The sequence below is a fragment of the Vanellus vanellus genome, assembly GCF_965231255.1.
Source record: "Vanellus vanellus genome assembly, chromosome: Z".
Taxonomy (NCBI): Eukaryota; Metazoa; Chordata; class Aves; order Charadriiformes; family Charadriidae; genus Vanellus; species Vanellus vanellus.
In genome coordinates, this window is record NC_138908.1 from 13,528,219 (window position 1) to 13,551,830 (window position 23,612).

General features: G+C 41.9%; 1 protein-coding gene across 1 annotated transcript in view; it reads right to left on the reverse strand.

Annotated features, from left to right (window-relative positions):
- MOB3B (MOB kinase activator 3B) overlaps positions 1 to 21,476 on the reverse strand; it is a gene marked incomplete at its 5' end in the record, with an annotated part of 38,466 nt that extends 16,990 nt beyond the window's left edge. The window contains one exon of the mRNA XM_082497218.1: positions 21,059 to 21,476. Within this exon, the coding sequence (XP_082353344.1) occupies positions 21,059 to 21,476 (418 nt within the window). The remainder of the gene's footprint in view (positions 1 to 21,058) is intronic.
- Between the last annotated feature and the right edge of the window lie 2,136 nt (positions 21,477 to 23,612).

Genomic DNA, 23,612 nt, shown 5'->3' on the forward strand with positions numbered 1-23,612 from the left:
CTGAGTTTCTCCAGGAGATCCTCATTCATCCATGCAGGCCTCCTAGTGTTTTTGCCTGACTTCCTCTTTGTTGGGATGCATTGCTCCTGAGCTTGGAGGAGGTGATCCTTGAATACTAACCAGGTTTTTTGGGCCCCTCTTCCCTCTAGGGGTTTATCCCATGGAACCCTAAGGAGCAGATCCCTGAAGAGGCCAAAGTCTGCTTTCCTGAAGTCCTGAGTAGTGAGCTTGCTATGTGCTGTCCTCACTGCCCTAAGGATCTTGAGCTCCACCATTTCATTGTCACTGCAGCCAAGGCTGCTCTTGAACTTCACATTCCCCACCAGCCCCTCCTTGTTGATGAGAACAAGGTCTAGCATGGCACCTCTCCTTGCTGGCACCTCTATGACTTGGAGAAGGAAGGTATCATCAATGCACTCCAGGAACCTCCTGGATTGCTTATGCCTGGCTGTTTTGTTCCTCCAACAGATATCAGTGTGGTTGAAGTACCTCATGAGGACCAGGGCTTGTGAATGTGAGGCTGCTCCTATGGAGGGCTTCATCCGCTTGGTCTTCCTGGTCAGGTGGCCTGTAGCAGACCCCCGCTGTACGGTAACCTGTCCCTGCCCTCCCTTTAATTCTGACCCATAAGCTCTCAATTGGCTCCTCATCCACCCACAGGCAGAGCTCCATGCACTCCAGCTGGTCATTGACATAGAAGGTGACATCCCCTCCCCATCTCCCCTGCCTGTCTTTCCTAAGTCCTTCCATTCCAACACTCCAGTCATAGGAGCCATCCTGCCACATCTGCATGATGTCAATAAGATCATAGCTCTGCAGGCTTGCGTGCATCTCTAACTCCTCTTGTTTATTCATTCCCCATGCTATGTGCATTTGCATACAGGCATTTCAGTTGGGCCTCCAATGAGGCTAACTTACTGGGTAGAGTGGCTGGTATTCCTTTGTGCTGCACTCCAAGTCCTCTCCTGCTGACCTGTGATCCTTCCCCAAGCTCTGGGCATCCATTGCTGGCACTGGCATCAAACTGGTAGGAGTGAGATGGATTGAGGTTCCCCTTCTCTGACAACTTTAGCTTAAAGCCCTCTTCACGAGCTGGGCAAGCCTATGACCAAAGACGCTCTGTCCCTTCTATGACAGATGGACCCCATAAGCCCCCAGCAGACCTGGTTCCTCAAAGTGAGTACCATGGTCTCACACAGTGCTCTGAACTGGAAAGAAAAACAATGAGGTTCCTCCATCACAGTATTTCCTTCAAAGTCAGTCCCAGTCCCGCTACCTTGAATAACTTCGTACCATCAGCAAATGTTACCATCTCATTGCTCACCCTTTTTTCCAGCTTACCTGTGACTATGTTAAGCAATCGAAATCCCAGTATAGGTTGCAGAACTCCACTGTTGACTTTCTTCAGTTCCACAGTGGAAGAATTTAACTATTTACTCCCACACTTTGATTCCTTTTCTAGCCAATGTTTTACACATTTATCACCTGCAATCTCAACGTTGCAAAGTAGCTTTCAGTATGCAAATATCTATCACTATCAAGAGACCACTTTTTTCAAGGGGATTCATCAAAAATAATAAAGAACAAGGACTAGATGGGGAAAACCCTTCATATACAGCACTCTTCAATTGTGCTGCTTCTTAAAACAGAAAAACTCTCTACACAGAGGTGAGCTGAGACAATTTATGTGACAAGGTGCTGAAAATGAGTCAAAACAAATCAAGCCACCCTGAAAAAATTTTTCTGGAGAAAGTGATGTACTCAAGAAAATGACTCTATGATGATGGGCCTACTGAAAATAGACATAGTTTGAAACCCTTTCTGTTGGCCACAGCCATACCCACGTTATCATGACCAGTTATCCAGACTGTTGTCAAAATGCAGTCATACAGCTGGGAAACACTCATGTGAAAAAAATACAGGGTGTGAGGAGAGGAAGATGAATACATATACAAAATGTAATCAAGGAGATGGATTTCACTAATAAAAATGTTTAGGTCAATAGATTCAAGAGACAAAACAAAACACCAGCAAAGCAGATCAACAGGGTAACACTGAATACCTAATTCCTAAAGTAAAGCAACAATAGGATAGTTAATTGTCCCATTCCCTGCAGTAATAGGAATGGTTAGATCTTTCTCGGAAGAACAGACCAATTTCAATTGCCACTGAAGCCGGAGTACAATCTACTTCAGCCGTCTCTGGCTTGTTACTCCTCTTATTCTGTTAGCTCACCCACTAACAATCCCTTGGCCTGCTTGACTTTCTTATGCAGTTAATCATAGTCAGTTAACCATGGCAGTGTAATCATTTTCTGCTATTTCAACTTAGTGCACAGGTGTATGGTGTCACTGAGAGCTAATCTGGTGCCCTCCGTGCATAAGACTTTTGTAAATAGCTCCTCCCACTCTCCAGATCACAGAAAACTTACAGCTTCCCTACTGCTCTTTACTTTATTCTTTCAGGCAACAAAGTTTCACCACACTGCTGGAAGCTAATGATAAGTATGGCCTTAGATTCAGAGACTCCCATTGCCCTGAATCACATGCTACCTCTTATACATTCTGATCATTTAAAAAGCAGGGCTCCTTCAAAGAGTCTCTCATTTTTGGCGTATACACACTGACATGCTCAACTCATTAATAATTTCTGAGATTTTAAAAGCTACTCCAAGCTCTTCTTTTTCCCTTGAGACTCTCAAAGCTAAAAGTAAACATCCAGAGAATTTTGCACTTCTGCTTAAAAAAAAAAAATTTAAGTAAAAAAAATTCAAAACGCAGATGTTCAAAACCAACTGAAATATAAATTGGAAGCTTTGTGGCTGTCTCTCTTGGGAAAACAATGTTAGTAAAAAGGCAGCGTGTGGAGTTCAAACGTAGCACGCAGATGGAAAGTTTAATAGGTATCTTTAAGTACCATTAGATGATTTTATAGCTTGTCCCTGGCCAACAAGGGGAAGTGAGCCATTAAGGATGTTGTGCTAAGAAAGAACCATCTGCCAAAGCCTGCAGAGACTGGCTGGTTGAATTAGTGGCTGGACTTTGCAGCTGAGAGTCCTCACGCTCATTTCTTTGTCTGTCTCAGTCACCTGGAACTAAAGTTTAAAAAATAAAGCAGTGTCCGTTTTGCGCAGCAAAGGGTATTGGAAATTCACAGGGGAAGACAAACTACTTGCTTTTTTGGGATCATATTCTGACAAATAGGTTATAAATCAAAACTTCAATCCCAAGGGAACAGAATTGATGGTGGAAGTTCACAGCTTTGAATTCCTATCTGGGTGATTAAATCTAGACCAGATGAATGTAGACATTATAGAGGAAAATGTTGGGACACATAGCAGCCAAATAGAGACAAAATATAAACAAGAGAAAGATGTGGTTTGTTGCCATTTTATTCAAGAAAAAAATATTATGAAAATCAAAATATGGCTTTATAGGAATTTTCATTTTAATTACTGGAGAAAAAAAAAGTCACAGAATCACAGAATCACAGAATCACAGAATTATCAGAGTTGGAAGGGACCTCTAGAGATCATCTAGTCCAACTCCCCTGCTAAAGCAGGAGTGCCCAGAGCACATTACTCAGGACTGCATCCAGGCGGGTCTTGAAAATCTCCAGAGAAGGGGACTCCACACCCTCCCTGGGCAGCCTGTGCCAGTGCTCTGTCACCCTCACCGTAAAGAAGCGTTTCCGTGTATTTGAACAGAACTTCCTGTGTTCTAACTTGTGCCCATTGCCCCTCGTCCTGTCACTGGGAACCATTGAAAAGAGCCTGGCTCCATCCTCCTTCAGCCCACCCTTTAGATACTTGTATGCCATAATAAGGTCTCCCTTCAGCCTTCTCTTCTCCAGGCTAAAGAGTCCCAGCTCTCTCAGCCTTTCCTCATAAGGGAGATGCTCCAAGCCCTTAATCATCTTAGCTGCTCTTCGCTGGACTCGCTCCAGCAGCTCCCTGTCCCTCTTGAACTGGGGAGCCCAAAACTGGACACAGTATTCCAGTTGTGGCCTCACCAGTGCAGAGTAGAGGGGGAGAATGACTTCCCTCGACCTACTGGCCACACTCTTCCCTATGCAGCCCAGGATTCCATTGGCCTTTTTGGCGACAAGGGCACATTGCTGGGCCATGGATAATTTACTGTCTACCACGACCCCCAGATCCTTCTCCACAGAGCTACTTCCCAGCAGGTCCGCCCCTAACCTGTACTGGTGCCTAGCATTCTTCCTCCCCAGGTGCAGGACCTTGCACTTGGTTTTGTTGAACCTCATTAGGTTCTTCTCTGCCCAGCTCTCCAGCCTGTCCAGGTCACGCTGGATGGCAGCACGGCCCTCTGGGGTGTCAGCCACCCCACCCAGTTTGGTATCATCAGCAAACTTGCTGAGGATACACTCTGTCCCCTCATCCAGGTCATTAATGAATATATTAAACAAAATTGGACCGAGTATTGACCCCTGGGGGACACCACTGGTTACAGGCCTCCAACTAGAGTCTGTGCCGCTGATCACAACCCTCTGAGTTCTGTCCCGCAGCCAACTCTCAATCCACCTCTCTGTCACCTCATCTAGCCCATACTTCCTCAGCTTCCTAATGGGATGTTATGGGAGACAGTGTCAAAAGCCTTGCTAAAGTCAAGGTAGATGACATCCACGACTTTCCCCTCATCCAGCCAACCAGTTATAACATCAAGTCAAATTAATCTATCTCTAGTAAGCCTGACCTGCAATAGCCTACGCTTTTTGTAATCAGCCACACTACCGCGAAGGCTTTTTTAGTTTTAAATCATTCAAATTTTTTCTATTATTTGATTCATAGTGTATGTTTCCATAGTCTATGTTTCTTTTTCTCTTTGCCTACAAGACACTGGTCTATCGTCCAAGAAATATTTTCTGAACAAGTAAGGCTGTATAACTAGCAACGTTCTAGGAGGTTTTATAGAAACTGATTTTGTTTGCCACACCTTCCATTATCTCTCCCCAGAGAGTCACCTGCCTGTGTCTCCCAGCACTGCTCCTGGCACTTCTGAATTGCTGTCAGCTACTAGTTTGCCATCTATGATTTTAACACAAAACTGTATTTAAAAGGTAGTTATAAGCACATCAGAAATTGTAACGCTTCTTCTAAGTGACCACATTATAAACATTGGTGGATATGACTGGAGGAATGCAATGGAGGGATGTGGGATTTTAAGAAAGCAGGAGCAGGGAAGGCAAGGAGGGGAGCAACCTGCTGTCCAAGAGCGTTAGGAACACAAAGAGCTCTGGCTTGGACAGGTCAGGCGTCAGTCAAGAGCTTCTGTGTCAAGATTAGCAGGCAGACCAACATGGGCACTGTTGTGGTGGGTATCTGCTACAGACTGCCTGCTCCGGAAACAGAAGTGGATAAGATCTCTGCAAGCAAATGGAAGAAGTTTAACAGTCACAGCTTCTGGTCCTCAAGGGGATCTTCAACCCCCCTGACATCTGCTGGAAGGACAGTCCAGCAGGGCTTAAGCAATCTAGACTTCTTGAGTGCATTGCAGCATCCTGGCACAGACAGCGGAGACATCAACACGGAAAGGTGCCCTGCCGGATCTGACACTTAATGAAGAAGGAAGAACAGGCGGTGGACATGAAAGTCAGAGGCAGCCTCAGCTGCAGTGATCATGAGGTGGTGGAGGTCAGGATCCTAAGACAAGACAAGAGGGCAAAAATCAAGACCACAACCTTGGATTACATGAAAGCACCTTTCAACATATTCAGAGATCTATCTGCTTGGAAGAATCCCAGATACAAGTTGCTCCTAACTGGAGTTGCATCTGGCAAGGTAAATGAACAGCAACAATAAAGGATTTTACAATTTTACAAGTACATAAACAGCAAAAGGCAAACTAGGGAAAATGTGGATCTGCTGCTGAATGGGGTACAGGAACTGGTGACAAATGATACAGAAATACAGAAAAGGACAAGGTACTCAATGCTTTCTTGGGCTCAGTCTTTACTAATAAGATAGGCCTTCAGAAATCCAAGGCCCCTGAGACCAAAGGGAAAGTACGGAATAAGAAGAATTACCCTTAGTGAAGGAAAACTAGGTTAGGGAAAAGTTAAACAAACTGGACATAGGTAAGTCCATAGGGTCTGAAAGGATGCATCCACAAGTGCTGAGGGAACTGTCCATCACTGCAAGGCACCCTTGATTACCTTTGAAAGGTCAAGGTGGCTGGGGAACGTTCCTGGAAGCCGCGAGAAAGCAAATATCACTCCTGTCTTCAAGAAAGGCAAGTGACAAGATGTGGGAAACTCCAGGCCAGTCAGCCTCACCTCAATCCCTGGGAAGGTATTGAGAGAAAATCCTCCTGGAGAGCATTTCCAAATACATGACGGATGAGATGATGACTGTAAGTAGTCAGCTTGGATTTACAAGGGCAAACCACACTTGCCCAATCTGATGGCCTTTATCATGAGGTCACTAGCTAGGTAGATAATCACCCTAGTGAAGCCACTGTATCCCATAACATTATCATAGACAAGCTGACAAAGTACAGGTTAGATAAGTGAACAATAATGTGGATGGAAAATGGGCTGAACTACTGGGCCCAGAGGGTTGTTATCAGTGGCATGAAGGAGGTAATTCACTAGCTGTGTACCTCAGGACCCAATACGGGGCCAATGCTGTTCACTATTTTCATTAATGATCTGGATAACAGGTCAGAGCACACCCTCAGGAAGTTCGCAGATGATACAAAGTTGGGAGGAGCAGCTGATACACCAGATGGGTGTGCTGCTGTTCAGAGAAACCTCTCAGGATGGAAAAATAGCCAGAGAGGAATCTGTTTGAGTTCAACAAGGTCAAATGTGAAGTCCTGCCCCTGAGGAGGAACAAACCAGGCACCAGTACACTCTCGGGGCTGAGTGGCTGGAAAGCAGCTTTGTTGAGAAGGACCATTCGGTTCTGGCAGACCAAGCTGACTGTGAGCCATCAATACACCCTCATGGCAAAAAAGGCCAATAGTATCCTGGATTGCATTAGGAAGAACATTGGCAGCAGGTCATAAAAGGTGATCCTTCCCTCTACTCAGCCCGGCGAGGCCACACCTAGAGTTCTGAGTCTAGTTCTAGGCTCCCCAGTAGAAGAAAGACATGGACTTAACTGAACTGAGTCCAGCACAGAGCCACAAAGATGATGAAGGGACTGGAACATCTCTCATATGAGGAGAGACTGAGAGGTAGCACTCTTCACTCTGGAGAAGAATCGACTCAGCAGATCTTATCTATGTTTATAAATACCTGACGGGAGGAAATGAAGATGAGGAGGCAGACTTTTCCCGGTAGCGCCCACTGACAGCACAAGAGGCAACGGGCGCAAATTAAAAGACATGATATACTATCTGTCTACAAGAAAACACTTTTTGCTGTGAGGGTGGTCAAACACTGCAACAGGTTGCCCAGAAAGGTTCCAGAGTCTCCATCCATGGACTGGACAACCCGCACTACACAACACTGCTTTCAGCAGGGAGGTTGGACTAGATGATCTCAAGAGCCTAAATGATTCTGTAATTCTGTCCAGGACAGCTCCAAGTGTCAGGATCAGGGCCAGAGTGCTCACTGTCTTACCATGCTGCACTCATGGCCTTTAAAGAACACCTTTACACTGGAGCTGATAGGGAACTATTTAAACATGACCCCATTAGGAGCTGAGGAGGCCTGTTCTCATCTGCCAACCTGGACTTGTACTATGGTTATACCGTACAACTGCCATCTGGAGTTGTACTCCAACAGCTGCCGGAGTACTTTGACAGAGTAAATTATGGTACCAGTCCTAGACCAAACAGTACTGAATACAGGCATCTTGACAGGTTCAGAAAGCAATTCCTTCTGCAACAGCAGAAAAGGAATGCAGATACACTTCCACTTCAGATCAACATCACAGCCTGAAGACTGGGAATAGATTCAGGGGTGCAGATAACTAAGGTACAGGCTCAGCCAGCAATGTTTTTTGTGTACCTCCATGAAGAGGGACTATGACTCTGACCACTGGACAGTTTGTTTTGTCATTGCTGGAAGAAGATTGGAAGTTAGTTATCACAGGAAAAGTTTGTCAATGTCTATTTAGTAGTCTGAGGCCAGAAATTTAGCAGGTCACAGTTTACATTATCACGATGCATAACATGTAGTAAGATTGAAAAGGAGGTGCTCATTTTGAAAATGTAAGACTCCAAAGCCAATTTATTAGAAAAATTGGGGTCTCTGAATTGTCTGAAGGAACAGGGCTCTAATGAGATCTCTAGCTCCATGTGTGACCTCCATAGCTATACATTCCTATGATGCTGAAAGGCAGGTACAGTTCATTGGCTGTTGCTATTTCAGCTGAGCTTTTGTGGGTTTGATCACAGGATAAAGCAAGAAATGAAATAGCTTTCAAAGGTGGCTCTAATTTTTTTTTGCAGGATCTCTGCAGCTGCCTGACACAGAACTCTTTGCCAAGGCAGAAACCCATTTTTGTTGTCCCATACTACATCCCCCCTAAACTGAGTTTGGTGGACTACAAAGGTACTGGTGTGTGTCTGAAGAACCCACCTGTTATTTTCCCAGACCTTTAGGACAGCTTTGGCTAAGCAGTGAATACAGACTGCAGCTGGTAAAAAGAACTGTGCTTTTTTCTGTTTCTCTCTTTTGGCCTACAGACTCTGAACTACTTCCAAAGACAGAAGTCATTAGCTTAATGCTCCCAGTTACGCCATATGGAATCAGTCTGTCTTACAAAGGTTTTACTAAAGATTCAGATTTTAGGGTTTTACAAAAGATTCAGATTTTAGATTCAGAAATCTCACTGAAAGTCAATGACGTTTGTCAGAGCCTGACTCTGTTCTCTCCATATTTGCAAAACCCAACATGTTGATAAAAATGTCAGGGGAAATGGCACTATCAACAAAACAAGATCCTGATACATCAAATGTAACTTTTGTAAATTAGCCTTATAAAAACTCATGTAAAGAAAAGCCTGCTCAAAAAAATCAAGGAAGGTATCATTGTCACCAGCATTTACTCTGAGAATGGAAAGACTTTTAAACTTTATTTAAAGAGGAACTGTTAAGTCATAGTTTAAATGAAATGAAAAGAAGTTTTGTGTGTGTTACAGCTGAGCCCTCATAATAGGAGGCATGCTAGGATAAGCTCGGGCAGATGACAGGAGAGATAACAAGGAAATCCTTCATTTTAGCTGAAAGCTACATTCCATGTGACAATTTTTTCATCCTGAATATTTACATCATGGCTTGCTTTACTGTAAAGCTTCTCAGCTCATGTGCAAGCAGCTGCAGCTTTTCAAATTGAAGTCCTCAGTGTCCTGTAACCCAATTGCCTGCAGGAGGCATAGACTATGCAAAACTAAGACTTTATCACAATCCCAGTGCCAAATGTCCACATGAGTGAATAACGCCAATTTCTTTGCATCAACAAGCTTCAGTTGTGGGCTTTTTTACTCTCTTTTGCTGATGAAGGTTTCTCAGAAGGCAACTAGATTACTGTAACTTTTTTTTTTTTTTTTTTTTTTTTTAAGTTTCTTGACATCTGTTGCTGTGCCTTAGGACAGTTAGAGACGTTTGTGATCTCTGCAGCAAAAATATATACCGTTAGTTAACTGGTAATCAACTAGCTCAAGTTGCAACACAACCTGAATACTAAAACAAGCAGTGATTTTTATTCAAAAATTTTGGGTCTGGATGTGGCAGTTACTGTGGCATGAAGAGTTTTTAAAGTACGCCTGTCCAAAGACAATTTATAAAGTATTTAAAGGAACTGCAAGTGTAAATGAAAGACAAAATGGGCATAAAGTTTGAGACCCCTTATTTTCACTTCAAAGGAGAACAGAAGTATGCATCTTCACCCCAAACCTTCCAACTGCTCTTTTCTTCACCCAGAAAATTTACAGGCAGAAATTCTCAATGCAGCCCAAACCAGTAGAAAACTGAAATGAGCAGAACAGGGAGTCACCATGAAGATAAAACAGTGGGACTGCCTTTTGTGAGATCTTAATTTTTGCCAGAATCCCCCAGATCAAAGGATATTCTGACACCTTTGAGACAATCTCTACCATGTGGATTTCTGGAAGCTGGAAAATAGTACCTTTCCCTTTTCTTATACTCTTCTTCAATGGACATTCTCTATTGGTTTGGATGAACCCTTGTTTTGAACTTTACAGCCTTTCTTCTGCAAATCATGTGCTCAAAAACTATGGACCTGGAACCAAATATTCAAAAGACTGTAATCTTGTGGGTCCTGAGTAAACAAACACCTAGGCAAAACCTTTCCCTGATCTACACTTTTAGTTCCGACAGAAACTCTGTCAAGTATTCTCCTGAAGGGCTAGAGATGTGTGGGATTGAAGTCTTTCTAAAGCCTTTCAGTTTTATTTTCCTTTAGTCCAAATGCATACAACAAAGCTAGGGGTTTAGGAATAGACCAAGAGTATTCTTGGAATCACTGACACTACCTGCTTCTGGATCCACCAACAAGCCCCCATGTAATCAAAGAAAAATTACTTCTACTCAGAATTTCCTATCTGAATAGCTACTTACACATTATGCAGACTACTTTGATTACCTGAGCTGTGGTCTCTTATTTGACAGATGAAACAGTAACACTTGCCTTGCTTTACAGGGCTCTTCAACAATTAGATCTTAAAGAAATGACACCAAAAGCAAGCCCTAAAACTCCAAAAGAAAGGCAGCCATGGTATGTGACTAATTTCATAGCACTTAAATTCTAAACAGATGTATTGTTTTAATGTCCAAATATTCACTGGCACTTTACTAAAAGATCTGATGTCATCTAGCATGTGGTTTGGACGTATCTCCATTGCTGAGTACTACAGCTTCAAGCTTTAGAGATTTGTCTATTAGAGGGCTGAGCTCTTTCTGTTAAGGCTGACTACAGCTGATGCTGTACAAACAACTATTACCATTTCTTCACCATGCTAGTGTTGACAGTATACATTTATTGGTAAACTATAATGTTTCTTGGTTCAGCTGAACATCCGCTTCTTAAAAGGTACTTCTTTCCACATCCAGATGAGAGTTTTGTTTTTCAAAGACAAGCTGTTCATTGTCCTCCCTTTCACCTTCCAAATATTAACAGACTTTGATTATTCCCTTCTTGATCATTTCTGATTCCAGATGTCTCGGCAACCTTCCTTTTGTTTCTCATGAGTCAAAGTGCCACTAATTCACATTATGAGAAGGCTATGTGAGTTTCCACTGTATATTTTCAAGCATATGAAAGGGCACAGCTCCTGTGGTGTTTCTCAGATGTGTGACTCACTGTGAGATGGAAGGAATAAAAAAATCCTGTGTGTCAGCACTGTCAGTAAAGCCTGTTTCCTCTGCACTGTGTTGCTGAGATGCTCTGAGCATTTGTCAAGTCTTTTCTCATCTTTGACTTTGTGTAAGTGGGGTTTTCTGCTCAGTCATACAAAACAGTCACCCACCAGGTACCACAGCGTGCATTTACCCCCTATTCCAAGGATTCCAAACATGGCTCAGAGGATTTTCCAAGTAAAGCAAAACTTTTGAAAAGGAGACTCATGAAACACTACAGAGATCTGTGTTTTAGGAAATTCCTATATCCATTTGCATGTGGAGGCACCAGCTGCTGTGGTGCATCATCTGTTGGAGAGCATCTTGTGTCAGTCTTCAGGGAAAACGGAACAATTTAGACCTTGGCTTTGTGGTTTTCTCTACTTGAAAACAATTCTTTGAGGTTAAATGTGTAACCACAAGACTTTGGGTCTCGTATGAACAGTGTCAAACGCTGAAAATTATTTTATATTTCCAGAGTCCATATGCTGCATATGTAAGTTTTGTGGCATATAGCTTACTATACGAAAAGAATTTTTACTGTAAGAGTTGTTCATCCCTGTGACACAGAGCTTACAACTCAGCCCGAGAATGACTGTCAGGCTGCAGAGCCTTCTCCTGGGAGCCCTGTCGTTAACGTGAGTTGCAGCGCAACAACAGCTGTCTGGCATCTCACAGTGCTTAGGCACATGGAAGCTACAGTAGAGAAGGAAACTGTTGCTTTAATTCAGACAGCTAATGCAGTTCTCCCCACATGGCTGGTAGAAGGTAAGAGTGAAGATAACTGTTTCACATTACTTCTGTGACTCAGCAGATCTCTTTGCAGGACAAATGCTTGTCCTGTCACAGCTACATTGATAAAACTGGCTTTCATCTTTTGGCTTTAAACACCAAAAGGCATATGCAGGATGCACATTTTTTTTTCTCATTACACTGCATGCAGTTCTTGGACTGCATTGCCTGATGGGTTCCAGTCAAAACTGCTCAGATTATGGGGTAAAAAAGACAAACAATTATGCCAGCATCTATATATGTTAAGAGGAGAATGAAAGAGAACATCAACGAAATTCCAGCTTCTGTTGTATATATGTGCAATTCCAACAGTCAAATGGTATGTAGATTTTTGAGGGTGTAACTGAATAGAGGTATCTTGAGGGCAGATGGGAGACGATGGAGTTCTACCATGCTTAAAAACCACGAACACGTAAAGTTGTACATGTCACATGTACAGCCACAGGACAGTTGTTTTAGGAGCAAGCGAGCAAGGCATGTAAAAATACAAGCTTGCGTGCACCAGTGGATGGAAAAACACAGTTCATAATTATCAAGGAAAAAAAACCCTTCACTCACCACCTACAGACATGTCTTGTGTTGGTCATATTTATAAAGGTGTTGGCACCGTAGCTGTGGAAGGCCACCAGCCAGTACTTAATGACTTCTGCTTGGATTCCTCCAGGATGTTAACAAAGGTGTATGAAAGCACTTTATCCCTGCTTGGACAGACCGTAGAAGCACAGAGAGGAACAACCTACCACAGTTTTTAATTTTTGGTTTAGTTTTCCTGAAATCAGGCGGTCCCCCAGCAACAGCTGGGAGTGTTAGAATCAGAGTACGCATACACTCAATTGAAGCATGGGACATAAGCTGACAAGTATCCATTTTTGTTCTGTTGTTCAAGTGTCTTCACTTACTTTATTTTCTACCACTCAGTGTGGATCTATACACACAAATACTTCCAAACTTTCTTCTGTGCTGCTTACTTTTTGAAGTTTCCATTAGTAGGGATGTTGCAGGAAACATGTTTTGGGACCTGCGCTGTTCAACATCTTTGTTGGCGACATGGACAGTGGGAGTGAGTCCACCCTTAGCAAGTTCGCCAATGACACCAAGATGTGTGGCGAGATAGATACGCTGGAGGGAAGGGATGCCACCCAGAGGGATCTAGACAGGCTGGAGAGGTGGGTCCATACCAACCTCATGCAGTTCAATAAGGCCAAGGGCAAGGCTCTACATCTGGTCAGGGCAATCCCAAGCACAAATACAGGCTCGACGGAGAATGGATCGAGAGCAGCCCTGAGGAGAAGGACCCGGGGGTGCTGAATGGTGAGAAGCTCAACATGAGTCAGCAATGTGCAATCACAGCCCAGAAGGCCAACCATATCCTGGGCTGCATCAGAAGAAGTGTGACCAGCAGGTCAAGGGAGGTGATTCTGTCCATATACTGTGCTCTGGTGAGACCCCACCTGGAGGTCGCTAGGTTGTGTGCACTCCCAAGTAATTTAACGGGGTAATTCTTGCTTTACCACTGCTGGGTGCTAGCTGGCATTGGCAGCACATGCCTGGTTTAACTAGATAAAAAGCAATGAGGTGTATTACATGATGGTGAGACAAGGTAAAGTAAGGTCCATCCTTGTTATACATGTTATGATCAAAGATCCTTAAGACCCTCAGTACACATGTATTGGTAAAAACAAGAAGGATGCCTTATATTACCACTAAGTATGACTACCATGCAAAATAACTGTATTGCCTTCAACCTGGAGGAATTCTGATAACTGGCGTTCATACTGATCTCCTGCATGAGGGACTGCAGTGGCCCATGTACCACAGAAATGGTGAACCCAACAATGACAAAGTTAAAGGGGAGCACTCCAATACTCCCTTCAGAACCACCACCATCATCCCCAGCTTTCACTTTTTTGGTATAGCCTTTTTCGCTGTAAACACATGTAAACACAATCATGAAGAAAAGATAAACAATGAGATGCAGCCATGTAGACAAGGGTTAGTCATGTCATGTACAGCACTACCAGTTCAGCTGCAGACAGTGGTCAAACTAATCTGGTGCAGAAAAAACAATTCTAGCAGGATCCATACTAAACAGCTTTTCTCTGCAAACAATTTTTCTTCCCATAATTTCTTGCTGACTTTAATTTCTCCAAGCATGTAAGCTCCTCAAGGCACAGAATTTCTGCATAACTAGGCACAGAAATGTTCTACTACAGTTGTCTTTAATGGTAAGCCTACAAGTGACTTAATCACATTTATAAATAATACTGATAAAGTTTGACGGTTTTCTATGCAGCATTATAGGACAAACACTGTGCTTACAAATGTTTTAGATTATCTGAATATGTCGCTCTGGTTTTTGTGTTTAAAGACTAAAGAATCATAGAACCATTTATGCTGGAAAATATCCTTAAGATCATTGAGTCCAGCCGTAAATCTAACACTGCCAAGTCCAGCATTAAACCATGTCTCTAAGCACCACGTCTACATGTCTTTTAAATACCTCCAGGGATGGTGACTCAACCGCTTCCCTGGGCAGCCTGTTCCAATGCTTGACAACCCTTTCACTGAAGAAATATTTCCTAATATCCAAACTAAACCTCTCCTGGTGCAACTTGAGGCCATTTCCTCTTGTCCTATTACTTGTTACTTAGGAGAAGAAATTGACCCCCACTTTGCTACAACCTCCTTTCAGGTAGTTGTAGAGAGCGATAAGGTCTCCCCTGAGTCTCCTTTTCTCCAGGCTAAACAACCCCAGTTCCCTCAGCCGTCCCTCAAAAGATTTGTGCTCTAGACCCTTCACCAGTTTCGTTGCCCTTCTTTGGACACCCTCCAGGACCTCAATGTCTTTATCATGGTGACAGGCCCAAAACTGAACACAGTATCCGAGGTGTAGTCTCAGTGCCAAGTACAAATGGACAATCAATTCCTTAGTCCTGCTGGTCACAGTATTTTGATACAAAGGCTCACACAGGGCTTTAATCAACACAAGGGTTTTTTAACCATGTATTTTTTAACTACCTATTTGACTTTCATCCAAAAAATATTTATAAAAGACATGAGTACTTAATTGAAAAGAAACTGAGTTTTCCCTTGTTAAGATTTCTAATTTTGCTCTATTTACACACTCTATGTGAATCTAGAAGGCCAAAATTCTATTTGAAAGAAAGTGGCCAAACTTAAAGGCAGTATTGCTGCACATTCCGCTGGCTGAAGTGAAGACCTTTAGGCTTTCTAGAAGTTCCCTTAGAACCATGCTACTGTAGCACTCCAGCCATTCCACAGTGAAGTTAGACTGAGATTGTACTTTAAACAGGACTAAATTATTTTACACTTCTATGACCACACTTTATTCTGATGATTGTTACCATATGTCTGGGGTAGCTGAAGACCCCACTGACATATGTCTCTTCCCTTGGCTAGATTCTGCATATAACATGTCCCAAAAGTACAAGTGCTGTCCTCAAAAGATTGACCTTAAGGATGAAAATATTTTGTGGGAGTAGAGACTACCATGAATTTTCTACAATATTTCTGAGCTTAAATAACAACTTAAATTTGGCAAAATAAACATAGGCAAAAAATAGCCACTAAGAAAGCTGACACTTGTGAATCTTACTTTGTTTGAGTTCCAAAAAATGAACCAGCAAAGTCATTATGATCTGCAAATGCTACTCCTACATGTTTTGCTTTGCAACACATCTGACAAAGTCTGTTTTATAAGTTTTCAACTAAGGAGCTATTCTCCTTGTTGTCAGGGAAAAGAATGCACACAACACTGTGGAATGCAGACTACTCAGTCCACACAAACCCACTTTCCAAGGCAAAGCATGTTCAAGGTATTGAATTTCCCACCCTTTTGAGTTGGGCACAATCTTAGCCTCAGTATGCCATAGACTTAACCCACTATAGACATCAGCTGTGCTGTGAAGGTAGCTGAAGAGAAGAGGTCACAAGTTCAGTTACAGTAGAAGCTGTGGTTGCAGAGCTGAAGATCCTCTGAGAGACTAACTCAAGTAATGTCCCACAGTGTACACAATCACAATGTGCTGGAGAGCTAAACTGCTTGAGAACAAGAGACATGGAAGCTACAGGACACACCACTCCAGTTCCCATGTGGGACACCACTTCTTGCAGGTGTTCCATACTTCTTTCTTCCTCCAAAAGGAGTATCAAAGTAGAGATCCTGAAACCTTTCAGCCTTTGCAGAGCCAGCTAACACACCCCTCTCTCCATGAGCTTTCCCTCTACCAATCATGCTACCACTTCAGTTTTTATTGCTTGTTTTTTTTTTGTTTTTTTTTAAGTTTCTGTAGCATGGAAAATGGAAGAAGAGATCTATTGAGACCTGTATTTCCATATGTTAGTAAAAGTGCTTTTTAGCACTTAATAATTTTCATAACACAAATAACCTGGCATATGAGGCATCAGCCTTCTAATATGCATTCTCTAGGTGAGGCAGCATTCCTTCATACCAGCAGTGCCAAATCCTTCTCATGGAAAAGCAGATTATGCTAAAGAATTTGCACTTATTTTCTACTGCACATATTTTCTGTTATTATCAGAACTAGACTAAAGAATGGGTTAATTTATACATCTGAGCTGGAAGCAGACCTATATGTTCCTCAAATGGCACATCTAGCATCAGCTGAAGAGGGTACGTTGGGGAAGACAGCTGGGGAGGATAGCTTTGGGAGCAGTCACCTGTCAGCCAACAACGACTGGCCTAGAGGATTGCCTAGACTACTCCTAAGCTTCAGTCCCTATTCTTGCATAAGCAGAATGCCTGAACTAATCAAGACTTTTTAGATACCAGACAAAAATTAGGGAATCAAATTGCTCCAAAGTATAATCAGTCAGCAAGAAAGTAATGCAATGCTAAGAAGGCCAGATAGATAGCTGTCTAGTAAACTGCATCACTCCCCATACAGATGGGGTGAACACAAAATTTATCAATCTTCTTTGATGGTACTCTCGAAGCCTAGTAGGCTTGTGGGTTGATTTATCCACCAGCTTAGTTTACGTAGAAGCATCTGTTAAATCCTGAACCACGGGAAAAGTGGAGAGAAGAAGGAAGCTCTGACATATAATCTAGTGGTAAAATATTTACCTGATACTTTCCAGGCACATATACTTCAAGACACCAAACTTTCTAAGATGACAGCTGTGCTGCTGCTATAAATTTGCTGTAATATACATATATGCACACAATTCATAAAGTTTAATGACTAGAGGAAAGCTACAGCCATATAATAGTCGATTTCTTGCAGAATTTTCTTTATTTCATTTGCACAAGAGATTAACTCAAATCTCTTGGCAAGCACACCCATGCCCAAGGAAGGGCAGCAACAGTGAAAAGAAGATAAGATCTACAAAACAAAATTAACTTCTAGAGCCCAAATCCAGCATTGGTGTAACAGGTGTGAAGATCAAGCAGAAAGGATTGCTTGGAGTTTACACTAGTCTTCAGCTGGTACCCTACAGCCATATCCATCCACCACTGGGTGACTTAATGACCAGTTAACAGCCTGCAATCTGACCCCTCCTTTCAGCCCCTGGCAAAGCTTTGTCTTAAAATGAAGGAGACAAACCAGCTGTAGAGATTGTACATTTTTTTATTGCAGAGCAGGTGTGCATGAAGCAATGGCTGTTCCTAGATGATGCAACTGCAACGGATGCAAAGACTGAAGAAAAAGTATACGCAGGAAATGCCAGCAAATGCCACTTTGCCCACACCATGGGCACTTCCTGATACTTTGGAAGAGCAATAAGACAGGGACAGTTGTAAGACAAAGTCAATGATGTCAAACATTCTCACCATGCTTCTATTTTCAGGCTGTATGGTGAAGAGGCCTTTGCTCAATAACAGCAGTTGAAGAGTCTCTATTCACAACCACCAGTCAGCTGCTCCTCTGCAGAAAACTGTCCCAAGTGGTAACTATTATTACTGGCTAGAGAACCAGAAAAATTCTACTACAATATTAGTAAGAAACAATTGAAAAAGTTCTTGATTTAGCAGTTGTTTTGAATCACATTCACAAGGGCCCTCCAGAGTCTTGGTCTGCTTTTGTAAGTGCATTGTGTTGACACATTGAGCTCTTCTTTTGGAAGTAGTGCCACACGCACGCTCTGTGCAAAAACACTGAAGCTGCCAGCTACCAAACTTTACTAGTTAAGCAGTGTATTTCTAAAGATACATTAATTTTTCAGTTGAAGCCCTAGGCTTTAAACACTTTAGAAGTATGTTTTCATTTTGATCAGCCATAACTAGGCTATTTGATTACCGTAACTCAATAACTTTTGAAATCCACCTCTACAAAAACTGTCGTATCTTAAAAGTGATTTTGTATTTCCATTAAATGCCAAATTGCAGCCTCTTAAACTGCTTAATCAGTTTCTAATCAGTTTAGCTCTTCTTCCTGAAGCAGCCTGTCAGTGCTGAAATTAGAATTAAGAATCACAGGATAATTCAGCCTGGCACAGATTTTGGGAGGTCTGCTTCCCAGTTTTCTGCTTCATATAGCCATCAGATCAGATTGCTCAGGGCTTTACCAGCCTGGTCTTGAAAACCCCAAAGGATGGAGACAGCACAACCTCTCTCGGCCCCCTCTCAACTGCTTTATTGTCCTCTTTGGGAAAAGTTTTTCATTATGTCATGTCAGAAAAGAAGTTTGTGTTCTTGTTTATTTCAGCAGAACTCTGTATAGGGGATTTACATGCAAATAAATCAGAAAGATTCCATTGAAAGAAAAGTAACTTACCCAGAAACAGACCAAAACTTCACTTTGACCATTCCAGGTGCCTAAGTAGGGATTTGCTGAGAGAAGAGGTACCCAGAATGCCAAATTCAACAGAGTATGCATCTGTTTCTGAATTGTAAGATCTAAGGTCTCCCAAGTAATTTTACTAACAAATCGGTGAATCAAGAAGATAATAAGAACTGTGCAGGTGGCCACTATGGTATCTGCAACGAAGGCTCAAGAGGAGGGGAGAGCAGAATATGGATGCAAGTGCTGCTCTACAGAATAATGCTCCAAAGGATATCTATAAAATCTCTTTATGGGACTGTCCAGTCATCTCGGTCTGTAATACAACCATGGTACAGTCCACCATTCCATGAAGGCTCAAGCAGACTGTTCTCCTTCCTTTGGGTCAATTCAGATTTTTCAGACATCAAACATTGCTGTTTGTAACAGAGTCCAGCCCTATTCTAGAGACCACAGGTCTTCCCCCTTCCTCAGTTTCTTCAGATTTGATTTAATTTACAATAGCAGGAACTGCTGGGAGGAGAAAAACAGGAGATTGAGGGTATTTACTGATTCAGTTCTTCAGGATAAAAGTTTCTCCAGATGTATCTTACTACAAACATAAGGGGGGAGCATCTAGAGCTGAAAGCTTGGTGTTATAGATTATTCGTTGGTTCAGTAGAGCCCATCAACATGTCAGTGTGTTACCTGCTCTCCACACTTGCAGACAGACAATGTTTTCTCCATATGCAAACTGCAAGAGCACAAAGTATTATTGGAATACTCCAAGATGGAAACTTGGTATAACAAGAGTCCAGAAATACCAATGGAAGCAAAATCACATACTTCACTGCACATTCAACCCGTCTTCAATTCCAAAAATCATTCACTCTGAAGAAACATAAAACAACAAATGCTTGAGAAATCAAACCCATTTATCACTACACAAAATATATGATACTGCTTCCTTTGAAATGCTCCTCCTTCTTGCTATGCTGGCAAAGTTCAGATTAAAAGATATAGCAACCGCCTTCTTTCTACCTATTAGTGTAGAAAAGAAAGGTGATAGCAACTGTGAAACAAGCCACAAGTTTGTCAGGACAAATAGCTGTCGAGGCCAAGAATAAGGTACTTCAAAGGTCAGGAAATACTGATAGATGCAGCCTCTTGAGGTATCATCTATCAATTAGCCACAGGCCCTAGCTGCATACAAACTGCAAAATATTCATCTGAACTAATTTTAACACACAAGCATTCTTTGTATTTGTTATGTATCTATGCCAAGTACTTATATATAACACCTCACATTTCTTACAGCAAGCTCCCAGTTTTCCAACATGCAAGAAATTAATCACGACTTATTACCTAAAACCAGTAAAAATTACATATGTACACTGACATCTTTAATGTATAACATCCTGTCTTTTTTTATTACCTGCAGCCACAGCTAAAGATTCAGGCTCTCTACACTACCCAACGCACTCTTCTGCAAAGTCCTTCTCATCCAGAGGGAACTATTCCAGCAAAGATACTCACCCTACTTTTCAGGAAAACCAACTATAGTATTATAAAAGGAAAACTGTGCTGCCCCTAACAGCTGTCTCATCTGGGCCTCCTGGTTAAACCATAGCAAAGCTTGTTACTTATATATATATATAGTCTTAGAAACAGTAATTTGGAGAATAATTCACTTCCCAATTCATCAGTTTTGGATGGGAAGTCAAGAGAGGGTGGGAAGGCAGAGTTCATTGCATTCCTGATTCTCCACTGCCTTGTAGTGCACACAAATGTACACACTTGGAATGGAAGATACCACTCTAACTAGGCTTTGCTTTCCATCCATTCTGTATCTGCCTACGTGGGTATGCAAAGTGCAAAGCAATGCAAACTTGATTATCTTTCAACAAGCTAATAATGCAATGCCAACCACCCCTAGCAATTAACTTGAGAGGCTTACCAGGGACAAATGGCTAGAACAAAAACATTTTAGGCTAACAAATCTGACCATATATAGCAGCCACAGTTAACATTTCATATGTTTCCCACTATTCCTGCAACACACCCTCCTCCTCTCTATCTGCTGTTTAAAGGCTTGAATTTCACAGTCTCTAAAAATGAGGTTGGGAGGAGAACATGCTTAGTACACACAATGAAAGGCAGTTTCAAGGTGCTTTAAGACTTGTTCCTCGCACTTACCTACACTCGTAGGAAATATATCCTCATTGTTGATTTGGACCTCAATCCAGTCCATGAGAAGATTCATATATTGGGGTGCTGGCAATGCTGTGGGCTTCTTGTACTTCATGTCGTCCTGCCACCGGTACTCGTACTTAGGGCCTCCAGACATCACTGGGCAGGTTCTCTCTGTGCAGAACTCACAGATAGTTCCATAAATGAGGTTGATCCTATTGAAGAAGTCAACAACATGGACAGCCACCCAGTCATTTTGGTCTTCTCCACTGGGCAACTGCACAGCCGCTTTCAAGTCCACGCCTGAGTTCAGAGAGGCCTGTGCTCGTTTGTGAAGTTCAAACCTCTGCGTTCCAGGTTCAAATTTGCGTTTTGGGCGGAAAGTCTTATCTTTATTAAAGACTTGCTTGAGCGCTATGGACATGTCTGCTAATCTGCTCTGCAGCAGCTGGCAGAAAAGCACAGCTGAGATTTAATGCAGGTATCTGAAAACAGTTTTTCCCTATCACAGGTCCTCCAGGCGCTGCTCTTTTTCTCAGAGAAGCCTGTATCAACTTCAGAGCAGTCTACTAGCTCTTCCTCTTGAAAGCCTCCCCGAAAGGCTTCATGTCCCTAAGGATATGGAAACAATATACATTAGTGGTAAGCTCAAGTCTGGCCTTGTCAGTTTGTTACTGCTTTACCATCATTTTCTAGTAATTATGAGCTGAAAATCAAATACATAACAAGCTAGCCTTAAAAACTGGCCGCCCTTAACCTGATGAATGTTTAAAAGGAAAAAAAAGCCTAATTTTTTAAAGTATTAAGGAATTAAATTCTGTCTTCTTTAAATTTCTACCCAAATAGAGGCTCTTAAATTACCATAAAGATGGGAATTCAATAAATCTTGTATAATCTTCCCATCTTTTTTAAACCAATCTTTTAACTTTGCTGCATTTTTACCATGACTGCATACCATACATAATGCATGTATAAATTTAGTGGACAAAATACTATACAACAATTTAGATGTCTTATCTAACTGTTCCTAAAGTGACCCATGGTGCCTCTAAGCATTTGCAATAGCTTCAGTGCTCTTCTCTGTAGCAAAAAAATCCCCAAGCAAGATTTTTCCACATTTGTTCTTTATTTTTAATTAATGAGCTATTTATTTTTGCAAATGTCACAGAACTTAGTTAGAGTGAAACCTAAAAAATTGCACAGAAATTATTCCTATTTCCCACAGAAATGTACAGAGATTATTATTTTTCTTGACTCACCTTCAGGAATTCAGTAGTGGTCTTAATTTTCTATTGGACTGTGTAGAATAAGTAGAAAGCAATGGTGAAGCTGCCACTTTCTTTATAGCTCTATTCATCTTCTCTACAGGGAAATACTTGGCATTGTCATTCTTACAAAAGGAACGGCACAGACTTTGTCTTGTTCCATCTAACCTAATCTGGCAACAATGAATGGTTTTGACAGCCAGTCTGACTGAAAAAATATAGTAGTACTCCATTAGAGCCCTGTTTGTTCTTATACATGCAAAAGAGTATTATCATCAGTAAATGTAAGCAATTAGTAGGTGATAGGCTAGATAGGGGCTACCTCGATTAGGATTAAAGACAGACAGTAAACATTTCATGCTGTGCATTATTTAAATTAAATAACACAATATATTTTAAATTTGCACAGCACTACAAAAATCCTACTGTATCAGTGGCTGATGAATTCTCATCATGGGATTACGTATGCGCCACTGGTTCCCTTAACAGAAATCAAGTCCATGCAAATTTTAGTAGGCTGTGTGTGGAAAGCACTAAATTCTTCTGAAGACACTTGCCAAAAGCTTTGCTGAGGGCGAGAAAGGAAAAGAAAAAGGTGCTTCTTTTTTCTTAAGCACCACAAGAAAACAACACGTACCTAAGCAAAGAGAAATCTGGTATGCTAGAACCCGTCCCCACACAACAGAATGTGTATGCCATAAAAAATCCTCTCCCAAATAGCTGAAAGGTCAGCATCCAGTCAATATGCCAGCAAGAAGCAGCTAAACAAAATCAGCAGAGAAGTGCCTGTTTTTCCTTTTCCTGATGGCATGATGGAGGGATACTCCAATCATGAGTTCATAAACAGTTATTCTTTCTGTGCCAGTAAAATACAAGAAGTTCAGGGATGAACTCCAAGGAGACTGTTGTCATAGCTGATATGACCCTTGGAGCAATGTTCAAAAACAGAGATCCTGAATGTCCAAATCCAGAGAACCTGAAACCTGACAAAGGTCAGGGAAAGAAGACTTTAAGCAAAACTAGCCTTGGAACAATTTAGTGAAGTGTTCTTGGCAGGAAATGAAGGTACTTTAAAGAGACAACTTTGCCCTACAGTTTGTTGTTTGTTACTAAGACTCATGAACTCCAGCTCTCAAATGCTCTGTGGCAGTCAGCTGTTTATCTAAAAGCCTTTCAAAGAATAGGTGAGTACTGCTGCACAGACGGAGCTTGTGACTGACACCCTTTGAGGTGGCACAGAGCCAATGTTCCAGTTTGCAATAATAAGGATGTTAGCTGGGGAGTTTTACAGCTCA